The following is a 25911-nucleotide window of genomic DNA, read 5'->3' as shown; positions in this document are numbered from 1 at the left end:
AGAGACCCGGTGTTTAGAGAAAATGCGTCTCAACCAGGGGCGATTCTAGGATCAGAGCTTTGGGGGTGCTGAGCACCCAGAGAGCTGCCCAGCCAGGCAAGATAAACTTTACTCGTCACGATGAGACGTCTTCCCCGTCTCTGTCAGTCCCTGCATCCCTACATGCCTCCAGTTGTCCCGAGTTCTCTCTGACTGTCTCCTTGGTGCATTTAAACCCCTGTTCCTTCCTGTCCTCGTCGTCTGTTGTCTTCGTCTCTGTTATCCGTCATCCTAATTTTACCCTCTCTGTGCAAGTCTGCAAATGTCTTTATTAAATCATAAGATTCTTAAATTCATCAAGTCTCAAAACATGACATCACTGTTTTGTACATTTTAACACAATTTAATAAACATGCTTCAGCCAGTACCTTTTGATTAGCCTTGTCTCGGTTTCTTGCTTTGTGGTAGATCTTTATTGTTTTCACTGAGATATTTGAATGCTAATCAATAAATCAATATTCAATTAAAAAAAAAAAACCTCTAATCAAACAGTTTTTGAAAAGTTTGTAACAAAACCATCAAATCTGATCAAGGTTATTTAAACGCTGCAAAAGAAGAATGGATTGGAATAAAAACATACATATCCTGATCTTAATTACTGGGGAGAATAATGAATGATGCTCATAGTGAGTAAAAAGTAAACTGAGTGATTTTTGGACAGACTTTTAAAGTGTTCGTATAATATAATACAGATACATAAACATACACTCCAAAAATAGAGTCCTTGAAATGTACAAATGTACAAAATATTAATTTAAAAAATTATAAAAATGGAGGCAACTGTGCCTATGGTACAATGTGTAAAAAGCTCTTCACTGCAGACACGACTAACATGGCTCTGCAGATTGTTTCTTTTATTTTAACGTCACCTCACCTTGAGGTTGGCAAATCTATCAGTGTTTGGTGATCAACTCTCTCAAGCAGTTTAACAGTTTCTGCTGTAACTGTCACTGCTCCCTGTCTGCTTCCTTACCTGATTCTTCCTGACCTTGTTCTTTCCCTCTTTCCTCTCCCTCTTTGAACTGATAATCACACGCAGATGTCACACAGTGGATATTTGTGTTTTTATGTTTTATCAATCTGTGTATTGGTACATAGTGTTGATTTTATTTGCATGATTTTATTGTGATATTTATATTGCATGTTTGTTTATTGATATTTATACGGCATAGTTTTATCCTTATATTTATATTATGTGTGTTAATGTTGTACCATGTTCCTTTAACCCACTGTGGACTAAACAGACAATTGTAGGCACCTGTGAGGTGGGGGCGTTCCCCAAGGTGGCCTATCAGCCGCCAGGTTGACCTGTTAAAGGGGATAGTGAGCGCAGAGACAAAAAGAGGAGCGACGCACGAAAGGTGAGCAGGAGAAAAAGGAACGCGTGCAAGCCCGCACGTGTGTGGAAGGAACTGCTGTGGGGTGCCGCGAGTCGTTCGGCGATCCAGTCCCAACGCAGGAACAGCAACAGTGGGTGGCAATGGCTGCAATGCACAACAGGGCAGGGATGCCCCTCTGCCTGCATCTGACGGTGAGACGAGGGAGTCCGTGTTCAGGTGTGGAGTGGGGCGGGACTGTGCGGCGACGCGCTGTCAGCAGGAGACAGGTCTGCGATAGGAGCCTCCTCCCTGGTCTGCTGCTGACGGGTCTTACCATACTGGAAGAGAAGTTCCTCTCCTGTCTCTTTCATATAAGGACCACTCGCCCATGTGTGGCTGGACTGTGGGATTATGGGACTGTGGGAGGGTAATTTTAGCATATGGAAAACATGTTTTAGCCTTGTTTTAATAGTGTATAGTTATTTCTGCCGGCAGGGTTTTTAGCGGGTTGCAACAATATTTTTATTGTATACGGGGAATTTTATCTTGTATTTGTGACTCTGGCTGTGTTTTTTTTTTTTTTATGGAAATAAATGGTGTTTTAAGCCAGTTTAGTTTCTGTGCCCTGAGCGCTGACCCGCTCACTCCCCTTCCTCTTGTATGTGAACGGACTTGGAGGTGAAGATTTAGGTCCACCAGTCTTAGTGGCTACACAAATAGATTGTATTAGATGAAAAAATTACATTAATATGAAAAAATACTATTGAAATCACTAATAAAAAAGTCCTCCCTCAGTGTACTTTCAACCAAAAGGCAAAAAACCAAACACATGAACATCAAATAAAAGACATAAATACTGAAACACTGATCCAACATTATCCTTTATTGACGGATCATTTGTTCTTTCATTTTTACCTGAATGTTGCTGCTTCTTTTGAAAAGACGTCCTTATATCCATTATGAACCTGACTGGCAGGCACACACACACACACACACACAACAGGAGTTATAAGGTTAATGGGAATCCAGTCAGTTAGCTGTTAAGTACCTTGGGTTTAATATCGGCACATATGACAAAATGAGCAGCTTCTCTCATTCCTTCCTTTTCTAACAGGACAGTGGTAACAACAGCAGCTACGGACAGTTTTAAGTTTTAGATTTTAAACAGGCTGTATACATTTCAATGGGAGCAACAGGACGGTCAAATGTCGCTGATTTTACTACAGAGCAGGACGGATTGTAGGGCAGCAAACATCGTCGGAAAACACGTTTAACCCAGCAGGTTACCTGGTGTAATGTTTTTCAGGTAAACAGAAACATGGTCTGACTCCTACCAACTATATAAAGAGTAACTGAAGGTTAAATGCAGCTAACATGTCCTGTTTTAAGCCAGGCATTTCCACCTCCGCTCTGCTGCGTCTCAGCCACCATCTCTCTGGCACAAAGGGCACCAGAGCCAGAGCAGGGGAGAGCTGGAACAAACCATTCTGGGAGGGGGGTATCTATACTTCTGTTGTTAAAAGATCTCAACCAAGTACTGTATACTTTCTATATTTTTGTAGTGTATCACACAAACACCAAATATTGTCAAAAAAGTAAGAAATCTTTGGGGGTGCTTTGATCCATTTTGGGAAGCACCCCCCAAAACGGGCTAAAAACGCCCCTGAATATAGTTCTTTACACATTTGCCTACCAAGTGGAAGCTCAGCGGCTGAATCTCAGGAGGAGACAAAACATCTCTTTGGGGTTGTGTCAGAAATGGCATCAGGCCTAAAAATGTGTCCAATCACACATGAACAGTCACCCACTGTGGTGCCCTGTGAGTAACAGCTGAACGCAGCCAGTAAGCAGTTAAAGCAGTTCTTTTGTTAAATCCCTCGAATTAAAACTCTGATTCTGCACTTCAACACATCCTGATTGTTTTACTTTGGACAGAGACACAGCTACAGCAGAGTTCATTGTCCAAATACTTATGGGACAAACACTTGTAGTATATCACACAACACAGTACGTGAACATGTACTGAAGCTCCCCTTCCTGCAACCCTAAGTTGGACATGTGGTTATGAAACTAGATGGGCGGTAAAATAAGAACCATTATGGATGACTGTTGCTGCCTGTAAATCAAAGTCTGCCTGAGGTGGGATTTCAGAAGCAGAAACCATGAGGAGCACAGCACCACTCCCAGAAGGCTGAGATGTGAAGCCATGTGATGAGTGAAATGATGATGGAGGAGAACACAGATGAAGATCTGGAAGCTGCTGCCTCTTTATATAGTAGACACTGAAATCACCTTTTGCCTCCCTGCCAGCACGAAAACCCACACTAAAAACCCACTTACACAAACCCTCGGCTCTGGGATGGATTCAGAAACATGTCAGTTCTGCTAAACAAACGGACGGTTTTGCAACCACAAAGTTTAATCATACAAGGGCAGAATTATGTTCACTCTGTGAGAGGTGAACCTCAGACAGTTAGCAAGAGAAACATTCAAAAAAACAACCTAAATAACACAAACTTAGCAGTTGGGATGCAGATCAGACGATATCAGCAACGTGATGATCAAATGTAGTTAAAAACACAAGAAAAACAGGCTTTTTGCTCCAAAAGGACAAACAAAGCAGGGCCAGATTAACCTGTCGGCACCTGCTGGCGTGCAGAGTAACATGTGACAACAACACACACGTCGTCACCTCAACTTGTTTCACTGGAGTTTCTCTTTTAGAGCTTTAACCTCCTAAGACCTGAACTCTTTCATGCATTTTTAAAGTCTCTTTGCTATTTGGGCTGTTTGGGACCTGATTCATGTACAAACAAAGAATTACCAGAACTTTGTTTCTGAGAGAAATGAGATCCACATATGAGGATATTCACTTTAAATGTCGATAGAACAGAGGCAGGATAATGACCTCGTAAGTGCAAATCAGGTCCTTGTGGAGCAAAACTTTGTATTTTGGTCTAAACATCCCAAAATGTGACGTCCACACATGAGGACAACAGGGCGCTAAAGTCCGTACAAACTTTTGTTTCTTCATTTGCTTGCAAACGAATGGAAATCCTCACTTAAAGCCAAGAAGCTTATTACCTGTGCAGCTTTAGTGCCTCAGAGCAAACAAGAGAGCTTTGATCACAATGATTTTTCTTTTCACATTTCATTCACTAGCGATTTTTTTAATGTCACCTGATCTCAGCAGACTGAATATAACAGTAAAGCACTAGTGAGCTAATGAATTAGATATTGGTCACTCATATCAACTGAAAGAGTGTAAGACAAGTAAATGTGCTATAAAGGCCGGAGAAGAGTTAATAAAAAGGTCTTGAAATGAAAATATTTCATTATTTGCTGTTTCATTGATTTTTGGTTTTATTGCACTTTTGTCAGCCCTGCTGCTGTTTTTAAAAGTACTTTATTAATAAACTGGCATAAATGGTAACATTGAACACTTGCCAGTGTTGTCACGGAGGAGCAGGGAGGACTCGGCGCAGACTGAAGTCTCAGAAAAACAGGTTTATTTACACACTCCAGGTGCACTATATACAGGTGAGGGAGAAGGGGGCCAGGGTTCCCAGGGGTGCAGAGCGGGGTCGGGAAAAGCGTCCAGAGTCTCCAAACCAAAACACGAGAAATCTGCATACAGAGAACAAGGGTTAGCACGGAACTTTTACGGACAGAGCTCAAAACTGGCTGAGGCTAAAGTAGCACTGACGAGCGTTATTCAATAGTCCAGCGGCGAGGTGCTCTCAGTCACTGCCTTAAGTAGCGGGAGCAAACAGGGTGAGGAGCCACAGGTGATTGCCTACAGGTGGTGGAGGCCGGGAGCTCACAATGAGCTCCGCCCAGGCAGCGAGCAGAGAGAGAGGAGAGAGAGAAAAGACAAAACATAACATGTAGCCACACAGGGCCAGCCGAGCAGGCACGGGGACCGTGACAAGTGTGAACAAAAGGTTCTTAACTTTAGCATCAAAGCTTCAGTTCTCCTTTCTCATGGCAGTTCCTTCAGTATGTGTATTAATGCAGGAACAACTTGATTCCACACAGCTGACGCACCGAGAGTGTCTGCTGTGTGGTTAACTTTATAACCTTTGGTACGCAGTGGTGTCGCTCCACCTGTTAGCTAGTTTAAGAAACTGGTTAAGGAGGGAGTATCTGTGAGGACGAGGAGGATTTAGTTCTTTAAAAACACGTCAGATACTTGCAGGAAGCTTCTTTCAGCTTCTTTTCTCCACTGCGCAGGTTTAAAACCATGACAGCAGAAGTCATGATGAAGAGATTGATTAGTCAGTCACAGTGTAAAGAGTCCTCCTGCCTGCATCACTCGCCAGCATAAACAGACCTTTGCTCCTGGAAAACAAATATATCAAAGTCATGTTGTCCAAGAAATGCATTTTATCTCACTAGTGAATCAAAGAAAGTCTGTATACTTTCTGAGAGTGAGAGGTGAACGTCAGACAGTTCTTAGAAAATGTAGTTTCTCTTTAAGCTTTTAACATCTTTTACCCCCATTTGTCTAAAAACTACTTGACAGCCCTTCATGTCAGAGGTTTATTACCTGTGCAGGATGGAGCACATGGTCTCAGTCAGGCTGGACACGATCACTCCTACAGGAAGTAAATGTGATTTTAGACATGATGCACTACCAGATGAAAGAGTCCTAGGAGTGAACTGGTGCACAGAGACAGATGTATTCAAGATCAGGATAACTGAAAAACCTGTGCCAACGACTAGGCGAGGCATCCTCTCATTTGTAAGTGCAATATATGACCCATTGGGCTTTTTGTCTCCTGTCATTCTGAACAGAAGCTAAACAAAGTCCTGCTGTGAACAGCAGCAATATGGATTTTACACATCCATCCATCTTTTCAGCTCAGGGTCGTGTGTGTGTTTGCACCATGTTTACAGAAACTGGAACGTGACTCCACTTGTCGCCAAGAGTTTGAAGGCGTTTTTGAGACTAAACATGGTGTTTTAGTGTCAGAGGTACGATTAGGTTGTGGTTAGGTTTAGGGCTGAAGGTTAGGGTTAGGCATTCAGTTTTTAGGGTTAGGTAAAGCATTACATCAATGTCCCCACGGAGATATGAAAACAGGACTGTGTGTGTGTAACCCTATCCCAGCTGTTATTAGGCAAGAAGCAGTTAACCTGTGGGAGGATGTCAGGGTACCAGGAGAGAATCAGACATGGATTCAAACCCAGGACCTTCTTGCTGAGAGCAGGTTGATCCCACCTACAAAGATCATCTGTTTAAACGTGCGCTGTAACTGAGTATTTTTTAAACATAAGAAACCGAATATAAGGGTTGCTCTGCCACTGCTGCCTTGACCGGTTACTTCAGTTTATCCAGTGACCACGTTGGCAGCATCAAAGCTAAGTAAGGCCACGCCCACACTTACACCGGGACTTTTGAAAACGTAGATTTTTCTGAGCGTTTGCGCCTTTCATCCACACGTAAACGGCGTTTTCACTGAAAACTGAGATTTTTGAAAACGTCTTGTTAAGTCTAATTGTTGAATGTTGCCATTGTGTTTCTTAAATTTGTACAGTCTTAGTTCAAGCAGTAGGATCAAAGCCATTCCTTTGATCCTGACCACCTCTCCAACCACTCTGTGCTGGGGGAGGTTTTAATGTAGATACATCCTATCTGAAAGATCTGTTTCTTTTGATGTAAGCTTCCTGGGTTTATGACCCTTTGGTCAGTAGGAGGTCTGACACACACACACACACACACACACACACACACACACACACACACACACACACACACACACTCAGTGTATACATTTGCATACAGTGCCTTGTCTTTGTAACCAAAGGGGGTTGCAAGGGGAGGTGCTTTGTAAACTATTGTTTGAAGTTTGTCAATAAAAGGCAGCGAGAGGAGGCCACCATTGGGGTCATTTGTGGTGCTGGACACAGACGAGGCCTCCCTTGCGCAAGTAATCGATCGATCGACTGTCTTGTTTTCTTCATGATGAATAAGTCTCTAGAATTAGCGGGGTTTGTGGAAACACAGACCCAACATTTATTTGGTCCTCCGAGCCGGAGCCTAACACATTGCATCCACCGAGGAGAGGGAGAGGACGCCACCGCAACGTCTGGGATGATTGACGTAAAGCCCTGGTGTTTCACTTTGCTTTGTCACCAGGCCGGGAAGTTTGCGCCTGAACTCCCCTCGGGATGGATGACGATTGACGGGATCCAGAGACTCTTCCCATGAACGTAAACAAACAGTGAGTACAGAAGGCCTTAAAGAGCGGCTACGTGACCCTGCGTTGACCGCAGGTACGGGAGCGCGCTAGCCGCGTGAGAGAGACGCAGGCTTCTCCGCCGTGTGGGGAGTGGAGATAACCTAGGTTCGGTAGCTCCGCCATGAGGAGTCCGGAATCTCCGCCATTTGGGGGCGTTAGAGAGTGTCCGAAGGTTGAATTCTCCGCCATATGGGGCGTTTGAGAGTTTTCAACAGAGAGCGCTAGCTGTGCGTGCAGATGCAAGCGATAGGCCTATGTTGTGTGTGTGTGCGGGCCAGACGTGGTCTGCGTGAGTGTGGCTGATTGTTGTCTTGTAATGGAGAATAAAATGTGTAAGTCTGCCTTAGAAGGGGATGTAAAATTTATGGAGAAATTTTTACCCGGCAGCACGCAGTATGTAGGTTGTTGGTGTGAGAAATATGGATTTGAAGGGACATTAGTGGAAGTTAAGTGTAAAATGCTGGTAGAAAGAATAGCTGTAAGTGTAGCAGGTAAAACAGGGAAAGCGAATCAGAGGAAGGAATTGCAGTTAGCAGTTGCTAAGTTGTGGCTGGAGCAGGCTCAGAAGAGGAGAGAAGCACAGAATGTTAAAAGAGCAATATTGCAAGCAGTAGTTGTGAAACCAGAGGACGAAACTACAGCTCAATCCACTGCAACTACTCTAGAACAACACCGTAGAAAAGCATTAGAAAAAGCAAGAATGTTAGCAGAAAGGAGAGCCAGAGAAGAGCGTGAGAGAGCAGAGGCAGAAGTGGAGGAGAGATTAAAGGCTGAGTATGGAGAGGCATTAGGAGCAGCATTGAGTCCAAGGCAGACTAGGCAGGGTAGGAAACAGAAAGTAAAGTTAGTGAACACAAACGTTACAACCACATATCCATCCCTGACACAACACACAAAAAAAACCCAAAAACAAACATATGGTGTTTCTGTCCCAGAGTGTGAAGATGAAGAAAGTTTTTCTCCTGATCCATTCCGTGAGTGTGAGAGTGTCTGACGTCATGGTGTGTGTGAAAGGTATCCAGCTGGGGCAGACGTGATTCTGCAGGTCACCTGCCCAGTGGACGAAAAGAAATAAAATAGTTGTGTGGATGAATGATGGCACGAAGAGTGTTTGGTGTTTCTCAGTCTGAAACAGCTGTAATGCTACTTTCTGTTTTGGAGAAAAGTACAGATTAAAAAAAACAAAAAAACAGAGAGAGAGAGAGATGTGTGTTGTTTAAGCAGTGATGAGAATAATGGAAGTGTGATGAGAGATGAACACAAAAACATACTGAAGATGCATTAACTATACCAACCCTACATGCATATTAGTTACATGAGAAGAAACTTATTATGTGCTAAGACAACAGGGTTATGCTGTATGTTGTGTGTATGGCTGATTGGATGAATGTTTGAGATTAAACTGGCTGTTGATTTGTCTTTTATTACTAAAGTTGAACCTGCCAATTGGGTTGTTACGATTTATCCCCCTGGCATGAAGAACACGTGTCATGACTTAAACAAGGCCTTTCTTTCCTTTGATTTCCTTTATTTTCTTTCTTTTATTTTGTTACTTTCATGGTGCACTGAAAGTTTTGTTTGATGATCTCTGTTTGAGCAGATCTGCATGATTAGAATCGAAGCGTCGTCGAGAAAACTGTTGCAAAGTGAGCTTCTCCAAAATTAAAATGGGCTCAGGAGAAAGCCACTTATTTGGGACAATCAGGAAACAAGTTCCTGTCCAAAAGGATTCAACGAGGAAATCCAGTCTAAATTCTTTTTCTTTTTGAAATGATGTCGTTTTGCTGAGCGTGGAAACGAATGCGACGATAATTTCCACAATCAGCAAAAGAAGGAATCACTGAGTGAATGAGTAAGAATTTTAAAATAAATGGTAAACTGACTGACTGACAAAAGCTGACAAGACTGACTGACTCAACACCATTGTGTGAAGTTAACCCCCACCTGACAAAGGTGTGGATGTATCTCTGTGTGTGTCTCTGTTGCAGGAGCAGAAGGAGACCACAGGAGGAAACTTGGGTCACATGACTATGTGAACTCTGAAAATTTAACCTTTTTAGTTTCAATTCTCTGTCTGTGAATTTACCAGGTACCATTCACTACCTTGTGTTGCTCACAGAGATTACTGTGAGAAAGAGTGTATACACCTGCGCAGCGCTAACATTTACATTTCTTTTTACAGCCGATGGTTAATCATGTGATTTGATCATGTGATTTATAGCAGGACACAACTTAATGATGTTTCTCTACCACAGGATTACTGAGATTTTGTATGAAGGAAACTGTAGTTACAGGCTATATGTTGATGATGAAATTGCACTGTGTTGTTGAGAGAATGTTGGAGAAAATGTGAATGTTACAGGGGAGAAATTAATGCAGTGTGAGACATACTGTGATGAGACCATTGTTACTTTTTCCACAGCGAGTGTTAACTTTACGACTTTTCACAGCTCCTCTGGAATCTGGATGGCCGACACCTGACAACCAGGATGAACCGTGTGTTTGGCTGATGTTTGTTTTTCTTTAAGAGTGCTTGTAAAGGATTCAGCACAGACAGACAAGTGACAATTGAACAGATGTGCAGTGGTTACAGAATAGTTACATAGAGCTCATTATCTGACCACACTGTTGGGCTCATGGTGAGTGACAAACTTAAGGGAAGTCACTGATTACAATGTGGAATGACGTTGAGATGTTAAATAATTTGGAACAAATTATGGGAAAAGTAGGAGTTTAATGAGTTTCAAATAAACCTGCAATGATACTTGTCTCTGTGATGCTGAATACTTTACTACTCTTATGATCTACAGTTGGTTGCAAATGTGAAGTTGTTTTAAATTTAAGACTTTGTCTTCTAGGATACAGGAGCTGGGAGCTAAACAAGCTGAACATTTAAGTGCTGACTAATGTTTTTACACAGGGTTACAGCTTGGAGTGAAGCTGCTCCAAGGGACAAACCCTGGAGATTGTTTTAGGGAGACTGTGCAACATTCTTGTACATGTCTCATTGGGAAGTTGACACGTGGCAAAAGCCGTGTGGCGAGAGCAGTGTCATTTTTCAATTTGTAGATGTTGTGAGGTGCCATGACGAGAAGGAGTGACTGAGAGGATCGCCCATAAGATGGAAGCTGAGGCCTGGAGAGAGTCTTCAGGAGGATCAGAGATCACCTTCAGCACAGAGAGCTGTGCTACTGGGCTTCCAAAGGATCGTCACGAGGAGACTTTGCACAGCAAATCTTAAATAAGATGAAAGAGTTTCGACGTTGACGTTAAGGAAGACAACTAAGGTGTACGACGTGCTCTGCCTTAAATCTTCAGCAGCGTTGGAAAATGGAACCTGAGGGAGCGTGCCAAGCTCCAAAAAGTGACAGCGCAGAGGAGGTCCAACGATGGACTTGTGGTTCTGTGAACAGCACAAATGCCAGGTGACTGTAAAATAACTAACAGCACTTTTTCCACAAGTGAAGCCAGTAACTTACTATCCTAAAAGATTAGCTCTAGTTGCTCGTGCTTTACCTCCATGCGTGAGATCAGTATGTGCAGCAGTTTAAGCTGTACAATGTTTCAATAGTTTATTTCACCTTTTGACATTGTTAGTTCCACACAAGGTAGATGTTTACTACTGCAGACTAAACTTACATTTCTGTCACCTACAAGACACTTGTCTTTAATGTTACTGTTACTCTCACAACCACACATATTACCATAAAGTGGTGCACAATTCTGAATCTGTCAAACCCTTTTTGCCAACGGAGGAGGGCACTTCTCATGAGAGTAGAGAGCGCGAGGAGAAGAAGTGTAAGCTGAGGGATGACTTAATAGATGTGCCACTTGTTGAGGGAAAGGTTTGGTTTGTTGATGGTTTGAGTTTTACAACAGCAGAGGGACAGACTAGAACAGGTTTTACTGTAGCAGACAGTGAGAGAGAGTTATCTGTGTAGGACAACTAGCATGTTTCATGTTTGCTTGAGCAGCAGAGATGCTAGCTTTAACGGAAGCGTGTAAAGCTGTAGAGAGACAATATACACTGATAGGCAGTATGCATTTGCTACTGTACATTTCTTTGTAGTGCAGTGAGTGAGAGGAGGTGTGACAACTTCGACAGGGAAACCTGCAGGACACACCAAACTCTTGCAAAATCTGCTGGAGGCAGTGTTATTACCCAGTAGAATTGCCGTTTTGTAAATGTGCAGCACACATGTGAGGGAAAGATCCAGTTGCATTAGGGAAAGTTTTTGCAGATATGATCACAAAGGAGGCAGCAGTAGTTAAACATGGTGTTAACATTTTAGCAGTACAACATCAGCAGACATATAGGCCCACTCACCTACTGCAGGAAAACAGTTGTGACTTACAGAAGGAGCGAGCTTGCAGGATGGTGTTTATTATCTGTGTGATAAACCAATACTGCCTAATAATTTGTATAAGACTGCTGCTATTTTGAGCCATGGGCTATACCATGTCTCAACAGGAGGGAGACGAGCAGTCGTTATACTCACTCTAGAATTAGTTTATACTTTAGGATTATTAAATACTTTAAAAAAAAAACTTTTTGCAGGCAGAGAGAACTAATGGAACAGTAAAGTTAAGATTTAGGAAGACAGGCAGGACATGGTTAGACTGTATAGAATAAGTACATGAGGATTACTCCAACAGAGAATGGTCTGACTCTTTGAGATTACACATGTTAGAGCATTTAGAGTTCCAGTCTTCTGTAGTGATGATAGAAGAGCAGAAGAGAGAGCATATTAGCAGATTAGATGCTTGAAATGTTTAAAAGTAAAGTAGTCATGAGAACAAATGATCTGCCAGATGATTCTGTTTCTCTGCAGGAGCAGAGTCTGAAGTCTGGAGATTGGATGTTGATAAGGCCATGGAGAGGAAGTGCTGGTCCAATCCACGATGGGAAGGTCCATATCGGATGCTGCTGACGACGACCACAGCAGTGAAGATTGCCGGAAGAAACATTTGGATACATCAAGCGCACTGCAAGAAGGTGACACACATCCAGGCCAGCTCGGAGTAAGTGCCAGGAAGACAGGGTACAAAGGGGGGGGGGGGGGGGGGGGGGGGGGGAGCCTCCAGGGCCCCTCGTCTCAATCCGGTGAAGAAACTAACTGAGCCACAGGTACTCATCAGAATGGCTGGGAATGTGCTGTGCATCTTCTTGTGCCTGTGGACCCTGAGTGGGATGACAGGGAGCGCACTGGAACAGAGCAAACCACACCCAGTACCAGCATGGGTTTTCAACAACTACTGGTGGCAGTTTAAGAACACAACCGCTCACATAAACAACGAGACCAATGGTTATGCTTGTGATGCCACTGGCTACACGTTCTTCTGGACTGTGGCCCTATAGCATCACTGAGAGCGAGACCGTTTGTTTGGTTGCCTTAGCAACACATCCGGGAACACTGCCAACTTTTCAACTGCTCTGAACCTGAATGGAAGGTTGATTCACACACACACACACACACACACACACACACACACAAATTCTCACATAACACACACACACACATTCTTACAGAAGTTCACACATATACCGTATTTTCACGACCATAAGACGCACTGTACTAAAAGGCGCAGTCTCAGTTATGTGTGCCTTTACTGTATTTAACACAGACATAAGGCGCACTGGATTATAGGGCGCATACAAGTACCGTATGCGTATTTAAAAATAAAGCGGGAGCAAACCTGAGTTCGGTACCTTACTCACATTTCTATTACCAGTAATCGTCATCATCAACAACACACAAGCATACAAGTGTGCGTATTTAAAAATAAAGCAGGAGCAAAACAAAGTTTGGTACTCACATTTTTATCATCAAACCCATCGAAGTCCTCATCCTCTGTGTCTGAATTGAACAGCTGCGCTAAATCTCCATCAAACATGCCAGGTTCACTTTCTTCACCGTCAGAGTCACTTTCCGTGCCGTGCGGCTCCTCGGAAATGATGCCGGCTTTTGCGAAAGCTCGAACAACAGAGCCAGCAGACATGTTAGCCCAAGCATCTACAATCCATTGGCAAATTGTGGCGTAACTCGCCCGGCGCTGCCTTCCACTCTTGGTGAAACTGTGGTCTCCATCGGTCATCCATTGCTCCCAGGCCGCTCGCAGCCTTACTTTGAACACCGATGTCCAGCAGTTGGAGTTCCTTTGTCAGGCCTCCCGGAATGACAGCAAGCTCACAGTTCATTTGTTTCACTAGTTTTTTCACATCGGCTGTGAGGTGGGCACGCATAGAGTCACAGATTAAGAGCGATGGTGATGCGTGGAAAAAACCACCTGGTCTCCTTACATACACCTCCCTCAGCCACTCTTTCATCATTTCCTCATCCATCCAGCCCTTTTCATTTGCCTTAATGATGATTCCTGCTGGAAACTTCTCTTTAGGCAAAGTCTTTCGCTTAAAAATCACCATAGGCGGCAGTTTCTGTCCATTAGCATGGCAGCCAAGCACAACAGTAAAAAAAGACTTTTCATACCCCGTTGTGCGTATCGCTACCGTGCTGGTCCCCTTCTTCTCCACAGTGTGACTCACCGGGATGTCGAAAGTGAGCGGGACCTCGTCCATGTTTGTGATGTGGCTGGGCTGGATGTGTTTGTCGCCGATGTGTTTGCTGCAGTAGGAGCAGAAGATGGCCAGCTTTTCCTTATAATCCGCTGGAAGTTGCTGCGCTACCGTAGTCCTGGTCCGGATGGAAAAATGGCACCGTTTCATAAAACGAAAGCACCAAGACGGGCCTCCTTGGAAATGTTCAATGTTCATCTCTTCAGCTAGTGAAACTGCTTTTAGCCGAATGGTGACCGTCGAAACGCTTCTCCCGCTCGTTCTTTGCTCGATGATCCACCGCTCGAGTCTTTCCTCCAACTCGGGCCACCTCGCCTTATGTCCGCGGAAACTCAGCTGCGTTTTCTTGACCTGTCGGAGCTTGTTTTCCAGCTTCCTCCACTTGCGAACCATCGATTCATTAACCTTAAATTCTCTCGCCGCTGCTCGATTTCCATGTTCCTCCGCGTAGCTGATGGCCTTCAGTTTAAACTGTGCTTCGTAAGCGTGTCTCTTTGCCATTTTCAGGGTTGTTAAAACAACGATGTTCTGCATACCTGTTCTTTTATACAGGTATGTGCGATAAAGTCAACGCACACACTTCACCCTTTAGCGTTCTCATGGTGTTCTCTACTACGTCCTCCTTACAACACACAGGGCGCACTGCGTTATAGGGCGCGCCGTACTTTTTGAAGAAAATCTAAGACTTTTAAGTGCGCCTTATGGTCGTGAAAATACGGTATACATTTACATACAGTGACTTGTCTTTGTAACCAAAGGGGGTTGCAAGGGGAGGTGTTTTGTAAACTATTGTTTGAAGTTTGTCAATAAAAGGAAGCGAGAGGAGGCCATCATCGGGGTCATTGTCGTGCTAGACACAGATGAGAGGCCTCCCTTGCGCAAGTAATCGATCGATCGACTGTCTTGTTTTCTTCATGATGAATAAGTCTCTAGAATTAGCGGGGCTTGTGGAAACACAGACCCAACAGAAAACTTTAACCTTGTAGACTTCATTATGTTCCAGCTGCTCTACAGACGATGTGACCTCGAACTTAAGCAGGTCGTAACGTATGTGCAGCTCAATAACTTCATAATCAGACCCTGTGGTATTTAGGCAGCAGAACAACTAAGAATAACAACTACAAATAATGTTTTTAGGTTTCTGTTGTACTGCAAGGTTCTGTACAGGAGAACCAAACCAAGAGCAAATATTACGTCTCATTTACACCTGAGCACGAAGAGCCATCAACATTTAGCAAATTGAATCATCTTTGTTTAGATGCAAGAAGAATCATATAGAAATGAAAAAGTAGAAATAGAAATCCAGAGCAAAGATATCCTCTAATTCAGCGTAGCACATGAGCAGCTGCTGCGATTCACGTAAGCATTCGGCTCGTCGCTGTTGCAGATTTTTCTCTCGCTGTTCTGGCTCACAGCGCTGCAAACACAAAAATAAATATCCCCAAAGCTGTGAAAGGGAGCTAATTAGTAAGAGTATTGTTACTCTCCGCAGGAGTAGTCCAGCAGTAGAAATCAGTCCAATAACAAGGTGTGTAACATCTAGCAGGGTGACAGAAAAACCCAGGGTAACTTCTAAGGACCTCAACGTCTCTCTCACATTGTGTTTTTTAAACATGCTTCCATTTGTCACTTCAGTCTTTACTCTGAAATACAGGAAGAGAAATTATGGCTGAAACAATTTCTCATGAAACCAGGGGTGTGGTCCAACAGTCAGTTTGGTGAGGAAGGTTCCTAACTGAGAGAAGTGACCCAGAAGTATCTGTGTAGCAGCCACAATGAATCCAGATCATGAGCTTTATTAACTGATCAAAGTCTCTTCTTTCATCTTCTGTATCATTCAGTTTGCATTGGTAATGCCCATTATTGTAATGCTTTTTTAAGACGAGCAAAACTTTATTTCACTTTGGGTTAGCTGGGATAAGTGATGGATGGAGGGAATTTTACTTCAGCCACAGAAATCCTAAACAGGAAGGAGGAGCAGAGTTACAGTGGATCACTATCCAGCAGGGAAACAAGGTTTATTTCAATTTCTTGGCCATGAGTGAGATTTACTGAGTGGGCAAATTAGGGAGACGACACCATTAGATCCTGAGCCCTCCATGTGTTAATCAAGAGACGGCTGCTGTGCCACATCCATAAATAATGAATAAATTAGGAGCTAAAGCTGAAAGGACAGTTTATTTGTACCATCTTCACGTGAACACATTCAAGAACATCACAGATGAAGAAACATTAAAAACTTCCACACTACATAAAGCAAGAAAAATAGTTTTTCTTTCAGGTGGTTTCAGAAAAACAGAAACATCAAACATCTCCAAGACTCTCTTTGAAAGAACTAAAAACCTTTGTTCTCATGGTCCAATCATGAGTGAACTCCCCGATGAAGCCTTGTGTGCTAAAACATGTCAGAGTTTTAAAGGTTAAACATGAGTTTCCAAAACGTTTTGCTGGAGAACAATGAACTATTTGACTGAGTTTCAATCATTTACAGATGAGCAAAACCAGGACAGAGAAAAAAGGACAAAACTGACTCAGTAAAAAACAGAAAAGAAGATCCCATGTAGATCTGTATTATGTAGAAGTTCAGCCCAACAACCAGTTCAGTTCAACACAAGTTTAAATGATTCTATCTGAACTCTGTGGAGCCTGATCTCAAGCTTTTTGAGTCTGACACAGAAACCAGAGGATCTTTCTGTGTCTTCAGATTCACTGTGATCCAGTGATGGGAGTGATTTCAGCCCTGAGTGATCGCGCTGATGTTTGCACAGAGCAGACAATGAGGTGAATGTTTGGGCACATTGGTAACAGTGAAACAGTTTATTAGTAACGTGGGATCGTTTGTGTTCAGAGTATGAACTGAGATTCCTGAAGCTCTTGTCACACTGGTCACAGCTGTAGTTTCCTTCCATGTGTGTACGTTCATGAATGTTACGATGACCTGACTGTGAGAAGCTTCTCTCACAGTGTCTGCACTTGTGTGGTTTCTCTCCTGTGTGGACTCGTTTGTGTGATTTAAGCTGACCTGCAGTGGTGAAGGATGACCCACACTGATCACAGAGGTGCTTTTTAACCCCACTGTGAATCAGTTCATGTTGTTTTAAGTGATTTGTTGTGGTGAAGCTTCTCCCACATTCTTTGCAGTATTTCAGTTTGTCTCCAGTGTGTCTACGTTGATGTACTTTTAGGGTATTTTGCTGACTGAAAGTTTTTCCACAGAGGTCACAATGAAAGTCTTTCCCACCACCACAGTGATGACAGGGTTGAGAACTGGATCCATCTGTGTCGCTCTGCTTCTAAACAAAGACACAAAGACAGTGTAAGTCAGTCCTTCAACATTTGTATCCTGAACGTCGCCTGAAATAAAGAGCATCTCTGCAAACGTCCAACTACATTTGACTGTTTCAGTTAACACACTCAGTTTACTGGGCTGCAATAACTACAATACTACCACCATAATACTACAGTAATACTAAAATCATAACTGAAAGGAAAATCTGAATAATCACTCAGAGCTGCTTTTCCATGCAGTAGAATTGCTAACATGCTAACACAGTTTAATGAGCAGAGTTGTTCCAAACAGTCAGGCTAAAATGACAAGATAACAATATAAATACATACCTCACAGTAGCTGCACTTGTAGAGTCTCTTTCTGGTGTGGATCTGTTGGTGTCGTCTCAGGTGATGTGGAGCTTTAAAAGTCTTCTCACACAGGTCACATCGATAAGGTCTCTCCACAGTGTGGGTAAACATGTGTTGTTGTAAGTGTGCGTCTGTTGTAAACTGTTTGCCACACTGATCACAGCTGTACGCTTTAACTCCACTGTGAACTGTGAGTTGGTGTCTTGTTAGGGAACCCTTCCTGGAAAAAGAATTTCCACACAAGTCACAGCTGAACGGTCTCTCTCCAGTGTGGATGACCTGATGCTGTTTTAGTGAAGCCTTCAGAGTAAACTCCATCCCACACTCGTCACAGCTGTATGCCTTAATTCCAGAGTGGGTAACTAGATGACTCTGTAAGTGGCTACTGCGAGTAAAAGCTCTGCCACACTCGTCACAGCTGTATGCCTTAATTCCAGAGTGGGTAACTAGATGACTCTGTAAGTTGCTACTGTGAGTAAAAGCTCTGCCACACTGATCACAGCTGTATGCCTTAATTCCAGAGTGGGTAACTAGATGACTCTGTAAGTGGCTACTGTGAGTAAAAGCTCTGCCACACTGATCACAGCTGTACGCTTTAACTCCACTGTGGATGAGTTGGTGTGTTTTTAGGTGACCCTTCAAGGAAAAAGACTTTCCACACAAGTCACAGCTGAACGGTCTCTCTCCAGTGTGGATGACCTGATGCCGTTTTAGTGAAGCCCTCACAGTAAAACCCTTCCCACACTCATCACAGGTGTGTTTTTTCTCTCCCTTTCTTCTGTGAGGTTTGTCGGCCTCCTGAGAGCGCTGACTTCTGGCTCCATGTTGGTCCTGCAGTGACAGAGATACAAACAGAGGCAGTGAGTGAAATGCAGTCGTGGAACAAACTCAACCTTCAAACTCCATTAACACTAGTTTTAAACCTGAAGGTGGAGCGTGGCACCAAACACCTTAAAGGTCTCTTATCCCCACCTGCTGGTAGTTCTAACACATTACATCCAACCTGCTGTTAAAGATAATTCATGACTAGGGATGGGTACCGGTGTCATGGCACCGGTTCTGACATAAACGGTAGTAACCAGACCGAAAAGCAGCGCACATTTCGGTGCTTTATTTCGGTGCTTTTTTTTTCCTGAGCTGTGATACACTTCTAGCCAATCATTTTACGTTTCCGAGGATAGTAGGCGGGGCCAGGTACGTACGTTCTGTTAGAGCAGAGCTACAGATTAAAAATGCCCAAGGCGAAGCGGTCAAAAGTCTGGCTGTACTTCACAGCAAAATATGCAAACTCAGCAGCCTGCAACAAGTGCTTTAAGCTGATACTGTGATACTGTCAAAGGAGGTAACACCTCAAATCCGATGAAACACCTGGCGATGCATAGCGTGTTTTTTTTTAAAAGCCGAGAAATGCGCCGTATTTGATGGCAGCAGCAGCCGTTCTTCTCTGTTGTTCGCGTGTAATTTACGTTGAGTAGGCTAACCACGTTATTACATTAATGCATGTAAGGTGAACTAGCAAACATCATCATAGCTACATGCGGCTGTCTTCTTGTTTGATGGCAGATGCTCCCTTCACCCTGGCCAAAAAGGCTAAAATGACCAAAGAAAAAGAGGGAAACAGCTAAACATGAGAGGTTTTTGGACAAAGTTTGTGTTTTTTCCATTGTTTAAGCACTGCTTCCAGCTAAGAGTGATACCATATATGCCCCATAGCTGCAGAAAAGGCTAACATTGTTATCTTTTTACATAAAACCAGCTGAACATGAGAGGTTTTTGGACCAATTTTGTGTTCTCCATTCTTTAAGCACCGGTTTGAGCACCGGTTTGAGCACCGGCACCGTTTCAAAAGTACCGATTTGGCACCGGTATCGGATAAAACCTAAACGATACCCATCCCTATTCATGACTGTTCAAACACTAAAATCATGCCCATCCCTCCTGATTGTACACACACACACACACACACACACACACACACACACACACACACACACACACACTATTTTATAATTTAGATTATTTTGTTGTTTCCTATTACATATTTCTATAATTTGTATAGATTTATACAGAATTATTCAGTGATAATAAATCCTATGTTTGTTTATTCTAAAGGAACCCCGTTAGCTTCCACAACAGATGTTGCTCGTCTTCCGTCAAATACTCACATAAAATATTACACAATAAAGTGGATTCAAGATATCCACATAATTTCACTCTTACATCCACAGTGAGGTTTCACAATTGTTCAAATATAAGCAATCAATAATAATAATAATAATATTTCTCTGTCAGCCTTCTCGGTTACGAATCGTCTTCTGCTTCTCTGTCATGCGGCGTCCCACAGGGCTCAATTTTAGGGCCACTGCTCTTTTCACTGTATCTATTGCCTCTGGGTTCTATCCTTAGAAGGCATGGGATCTCATTTCATTGTTATGCCGATGACTGCCAAATTTATTTGCCACTAAAACACAAGGATGGCATCTCCATAAAACCTATAAAACCTATAACCTTATAAATAAAATTGAATTTAATATATTCTGAGGTAAGTTGATCTATAGTGTTACATCATATTCTATAAGGATGTTATGTGTTTGTAGACTTTCTGCCCAGTTTGACCCATTTAGCAGACGTCAGCCTGTTTAAGGCTCTGATATCTATTCTGTGTGACTTAAAGCAGTTATGACATGGTCTGATTTTCTCACCCAATAAAGGAATATTTCATATATCAGTCTACTCTTCATTCTATCAGACACAGTTATCACAGCTCCTACATTTGCTTTTTACACATATATGTAAGCATTGAGCCACATTTAGTACCAACATATTAAATGAACAATATTTGTCTCTTATATATGATACATCTGTATACACACTGTCACAGATACTTGTCTGTGAGTGAAGTGATTAATATAATAACTATAATATTGGCCATATCATATTTACATTACCACAGTGAGATGACTTTAGTCTCATGAACAACATCAGCTAATTGTTATTTACAGCTAATCTTAAACGACTGTTCAGCACAGAAATGAAGCCCAACAATCATGTTTCACAGTCCTGTGGTCTCAGCCTCAGATACTCATCAAATCACACAGAGCTCATGTAGAAACAAATGAACTAAATATGTTCTCCTTCATTTCTGTCAAACAAAGCTGTATGAAACGTTTCCAGCTGGTAGTATCATGGTTGCTAGGCAACCTGGGCAGCGCGACGGAGGCTAGACGTCCCATTTCACGAGCCTACGAGCCTCGCACTTCGGCCTTAGCGGTCTTTGAGTACGCGGCCCTTGAGGACTTTAAAGCTGCAGAACCTGAATCGGGATACAGCCATGATGATCTCCAGCCTCGTGCTCGCCAACATTCTCACCTGAGTTAAGAAGACGATCACTGAAATGGTCTCAGCAGGTCCTTTGATGACAGCAATGAAATGCAGCGGTAAGGCTTTTTGGGGATTAAGTTCGTTTTCATGGCAAAGAAGGACGATGCAGTTCATCTGATCACTCCTCATAACATTCTGGAGTGCAGGCAAAATGCTATTATAAAAACTTAAGCAGCAACTTCTCCAGGTTCCAATATTTATGCAATTCTCAAACCTTTTGGCCACGACTGTATAACCTCTTCTGAAGTTTAGTGGATATTATACATGGTTATGCTCAGGATGTGTCGGCCAGTTTCCACTGGAAACGCCTTTTGGTTAAACTGTCAGCGAGGAATTTGCATTTGCACTGTTACATTTTTATATAACTTTAATGCACATAAACAACAGCTGCTTGTTTCAGTGAAAATACATTGATGGGTTTTTAATAAAGTTGTGCAGCTGTAAAGTATTTTGTCTGGTGTCAATTCTATCGTCAGCTACATCGTTATGGCAAATGTTCAAATGTATATGGTGATAAATATCTTTGGTCATATGGTCCTGCTCTGTCTGTCACCTTCTGTGTTGAGCTCATTGTTTCCTCTGTAGTGGCTGAGCTGAGTCCAAGTAGCTGAAAATGTTCCTCTGCTGCTCCGTCAGACTCTCCTCCTCCTGCTGATCAGCTGGGACACAAAACAGATCTTTGTTAGGCTCCACACTGCACTGAAGAGTCAAAGTGTCTCATATGTTCATCTGACAAGTAAAAGAACACATTTTTGTTTCCCGAGGTGGGCAACTTGTTGGAAACAAACACAAAAGGTTTGAGCACTGATACCTGCCATTGCTGGCATTGAAAGATCCAACGCCAGCAATGTGGATTGTCAAGACTCAAACCAATCATCAAGCAAAGACAACAGGGATCATTTGTTTCTGTTTATTTAGCATTCACAGCATTTGTAGTTGCCTTCTGTGCAGGGGAAGTCCACGCACACTGTGTGGTACCGCCATCCGCAGAAGGTGCATTCAACCTCTGTAAGAGAAACGAGGTTGTCTGAGACTGAAATGATATTAACTAAAGAAGTGGTGATTTGTAAAACTTCAAGTGTATGATAAGGTGAAAACAAATACACAACTGCATGTCATGTAGTTGAAGGTTTTTTTTCTTTTGGAAGACCGGAAAACACTGAAAGTTACAAATTAGTCCTTTATTTATCCAGGTAAAAAAAAATCTCATTGAGATTAAAAATCTCATTTCCAAGAGAGACCTGGCGTCATGGCAACACAAGTCACATACCACACAGGTATATAACATTTAAAACAAACACAATATCCCAACGTGTGTCACGAGTAAATCTGGCTGTATAACAAACAGAAACAAGTGATCTGCTGTCTTTGCTCAATGGTTGGTTTGAGTCTTGACAATCCACATTGCTGCCATCTTTCAATATGTTTGAATGCACCAGTGTAAGTGCAGCCACTCAGACTCAATGTGTTCATAGAAACAGGTGCAGATGTGTCACGAGTTCATCCAGCAGTAGCTATGGCACTTGGCCACAGGGGGCAGCAGTGGACTGACCTGCATTCGAGACTGCTCCAGCTGCTCTGTGACAGTCAGTAGATCTGCTACAAATTGCAGATCATATGCAAGTTTTGGAAATGACATTATAAATATTCCTAACTTAGCCACGGCAGCATTGTTGATGTATTACCTATATACTACAAATTATTCCACCTGCTGAAAAGTGGATCTAATGTGGGCGGACTCACACTTAGCAAATAAACCTGTGATGTGAGAATGTAATCAAACTGTTGATCAGAGGCAAAGTAATTTAAAGTTTATGATGCTATCGTCTAATGTTAGCTGACATGATGTTAGCTTGTAAACTTATGTTGTTGTCTGGGTCTCATGTCTGATCTGATGATAATAACTGTGACAACACAGAGATTAAATAAAGGATGTTGGTGGGACTTCTTATGTTAGAACTATAACTTCAGTTAAGGAGTGAGACGTAAGGTGACAAGGAGAATGAAGAGAATGAGAAAGAAGTAACTGGGAAGAGAAAATGAAAACAAAAATTTGAAATGATCAAATTTGTGTTAACAGATGATGGTGATTTTAAAAATTCAAGTAATTTAAAGGTTTTATCCTATTTGCTGTTGTTTTTTTCATATTCTTCTATTTGCAAGAGGTTATTAATAAAACAGGTTCTCTTTCTGGTTTCTCTTTTTGGACGCACTCTCTACAGCTTATCACATCCAAAATGGCGGATGTCAAGTACAAAACCTCGACAGAAACAATCAGCAAGAATTTTAGCATCAGTCCAAAATAAAACTGTCCAACTACAGAGTTTTAAAATCCAACTAAACTATGAACAGAGATCTTTTACAAATAGGCTATTGATGAGATGACAGTGGTAACAAAAACGTACACATCCGCGCACACAGACAAAATGGCGGGAGAGCGTTTAACGGTCGACCTCATGAGTCCGTTACCGTGAACTATGGAGCGGCAGATTTGTGCTGGAACTGAGCTGCACACAGCTGATGTTAGCCAGGAAACATTACACACTGCTAACGTTACCTTCACACGGAGCTCCACACGGAGACGATCAGCGTCAGGCACAAACACCAAGTTCAGAAAAGAGGAACTTTGAGCAGGAAGGAAAGAGTCAGAGCGGCGTTTGAGGACACGTTTACAACCACGAACATCAGAATCTGTCTGTGCTGCATTCAAGTGCAAGTTGGAAACTCACTAATCTCTGTCATGTTGTTCAAAGATGATTTATTTCTGCTGGTTTTCTTGTTTGAAACACAAACATGTGTCAGCACTTTGTTGTTCTTCACCCTGCAGCATTTGAATATTTCAGGAGTAAACTGATCATAAATTCATGAAGTCATGACTGAAAGTGCAGACTGAGAGTGGATCACATGATGTTTGAGGTGTGTCATGTGACATGTTCAGTATTGTCACACATGTCTAGATTGTCCCTGATATCATAGCTGCTCAAACACTGATGATTATATTTGAAGAATTATTCCTGATGGCAGCAAAGTTTGAATGGAGCTCTCTGTCTGTGCTGATTTGTCGCCCTCTGGAGGTCAAAGCACAAACTGCATGATGTCACTGTAACCACCACGGTGACAGGAAGTGTTTTTAAATGATGAAATATGTCAGTGATGCTGATAGTGTGTTCATCACAGACGTTCAGGCTTCATGTTGACATGAATCAAAGTTAATGTCATTATGGACCAAGGACAGTACTCTGGGTCTCCTGCAGAACAACTCGAGCTGTGATACCTGAATGAAGAGCCTCTGCTGCTTTAAAGAAGGAGGCTCGAGGCAGCGGTGAGGTGCAGACCAACCAGCTTTTATTCAGCAACTTTAACAGAAGGATCAGAAAAATAAAACTATACAGCACAGTGATGCTGACTGAAGCCACAGCATTAAACTAAACAAGCATCGGATCATCTTTAACAACATCTAATAAATAATGACAACTATTTAATCCTGTATTTCCTACAATAAAGCCTGTTCAGATATTTGTTGCTGATGGAAATGTAAAAGGCTCCCAGGAACCAAAGGACAAAAACAGAGGCAACAGTCACAGCTGCAAAGGATCCCCTAACACATAAACTGGTTCGAAGATATTTTCTAGCTCTGCAGAGGAGCTTGATTGCACGGACAGTAAAAAGTGGATTCAATAACAGCAGCGAGCGCTGAGTGATATAACGGTGCTGCGAGCAGCAGTGCAAAGGCTCACACAGAGACAGCAGCTACACTGTGTGTGGATGTGATCCACAGTCACAGCTGTGGGTTTCAGTCAGTGTGTCTCTAACTTCATGGTCACATTTCAAAGCTTATTGGAGCCAGAAGATGTTCAAGTAAAAGATTTATTGCTGTACTCGTCTACCAGGATAACAGGAGGTTCATAAAGCTGTGTAATACTTCAGCTTTACATCATGGAGTAGTAGTTGTGTCCCTTTGTGTTTATTAGTGTGTTCACACGTCTACTTTAACTTCACTCTGTAATGAAAGGATTCAAATCACTGATAAATACATACATGCTGACTCTGAGTCTCAGTGAAGGAGGAAAGGATGGATGAAGGCAGCCTAGTGTGGGTCATGTGTGTCCAGCAGTCATCCAGGGCCTGGATCCATCTGTAACAGGAAGACAAAGTCCAGCCTGTAATCATCCTATCAGGCACAGCGTTTCCATCCAGCATCCTGACTACGTTAACAACCCGTCAAACGTCTCCTCTGGTCCACAGAAGTCACACTTCCTGTGTCATGTTTACCTTTTTAAGTGTGCTATTCAAGCCTGTGTGACCAACTCTGACTCTCCAGATTACATCCTGGTCTCTGCTGCAGCTTCTTCTACACGACTGTTTTCTGTATAATAATATCTGCCTTTCCCGTCTCTGTCCCAGTGTGCCTGCCACTCGTCCTTCATCTTTACCTTCATTATACTCTTCACCTCACTTTCACTGTATTTTATAGTCAAACCTGCACGACTTCTTCTTGCTGCACCTTTTTAAACTTATCGTCCTGTTCATTGCATCAACACCGATATTCACAGGGAGCCATAAGAAATCCACTTCTATCCCTCTGTGTTTGATTCTATACAGTAAATGAAGTATATCAAAAACAATATGTTGCCTAGAGTCTGAAGACATATCACCTGTGCTCACTAGCACGCTGCTAGAGTCCCAGCAAACCACATACCTCCATATTGGTGCG

General features: G+C 42.6%; 2 protein-coding genes across 2 annotated transcripts in view; both read right to left on the bottom strand.

Annotated features, from left to right (window-relative positions):
• Positions 1 to 25911, bottom strand: part of LOC309702178 (uncharacterized protein) — a 240971-nt gene that overhangs the window by 60643 nt on the left and 154417 nt on the right. The window lies entirely within an intron of this gene.
• Positions 16337 to 25358, bottom strand: LOC309702281 (uncharacterized protein). Its single transcript, XM_082526880.1, has 4 exons — positions 25236 to 25358; positions 21751 to 21856; positions 17796 to 18647; positions 16337 to 17470 (listed from the first exon to the last, which is right to left on the bottom strand). The coding sequence occupies exons 2-4, from the start codon at positions 21766 to 21768 to the stop codon at positions 16778 to 16780; spliced, it is 1563 nt and encodes a 520-aa protein (XP_082383006.1). The 5' UTR covers positions 21769 to 21856; positions 25236 to 25358; the 3' UTR covers positions 16337 to 16777.

Source organism: Aulonocara stuartgranti (genome assembly GCF_965226115.1).
Source record: "Aulonocara stuartgranti genome assembly, chromosome: 3".
In the NCBI taxonomy this organism is placed as follows: domain Eukaryota; kingdom Metazoa; phylum Chordata; class Actinopteri; order Cichliformes; family Cichlidae; genus Aulonocara; species Aulonocara stuartgranti.
Note: the sequence above shows the minus strand (reverse complement) of the source record. Positions and strands in the feature narration are given on the sequence as shown.

Excerpts from the sequence above, each read along its gene's own strand:
- LOC309702281 (XM_082526880.1), bottom strand. Across the intron at positions 17,471-17,795 it reads ACAAGTGCAGCTACTGTGAG|AAGCAGAGCGACACAGATGG; the intron begins GTATGTATTTAT and ends GTCTTTGTTTAG.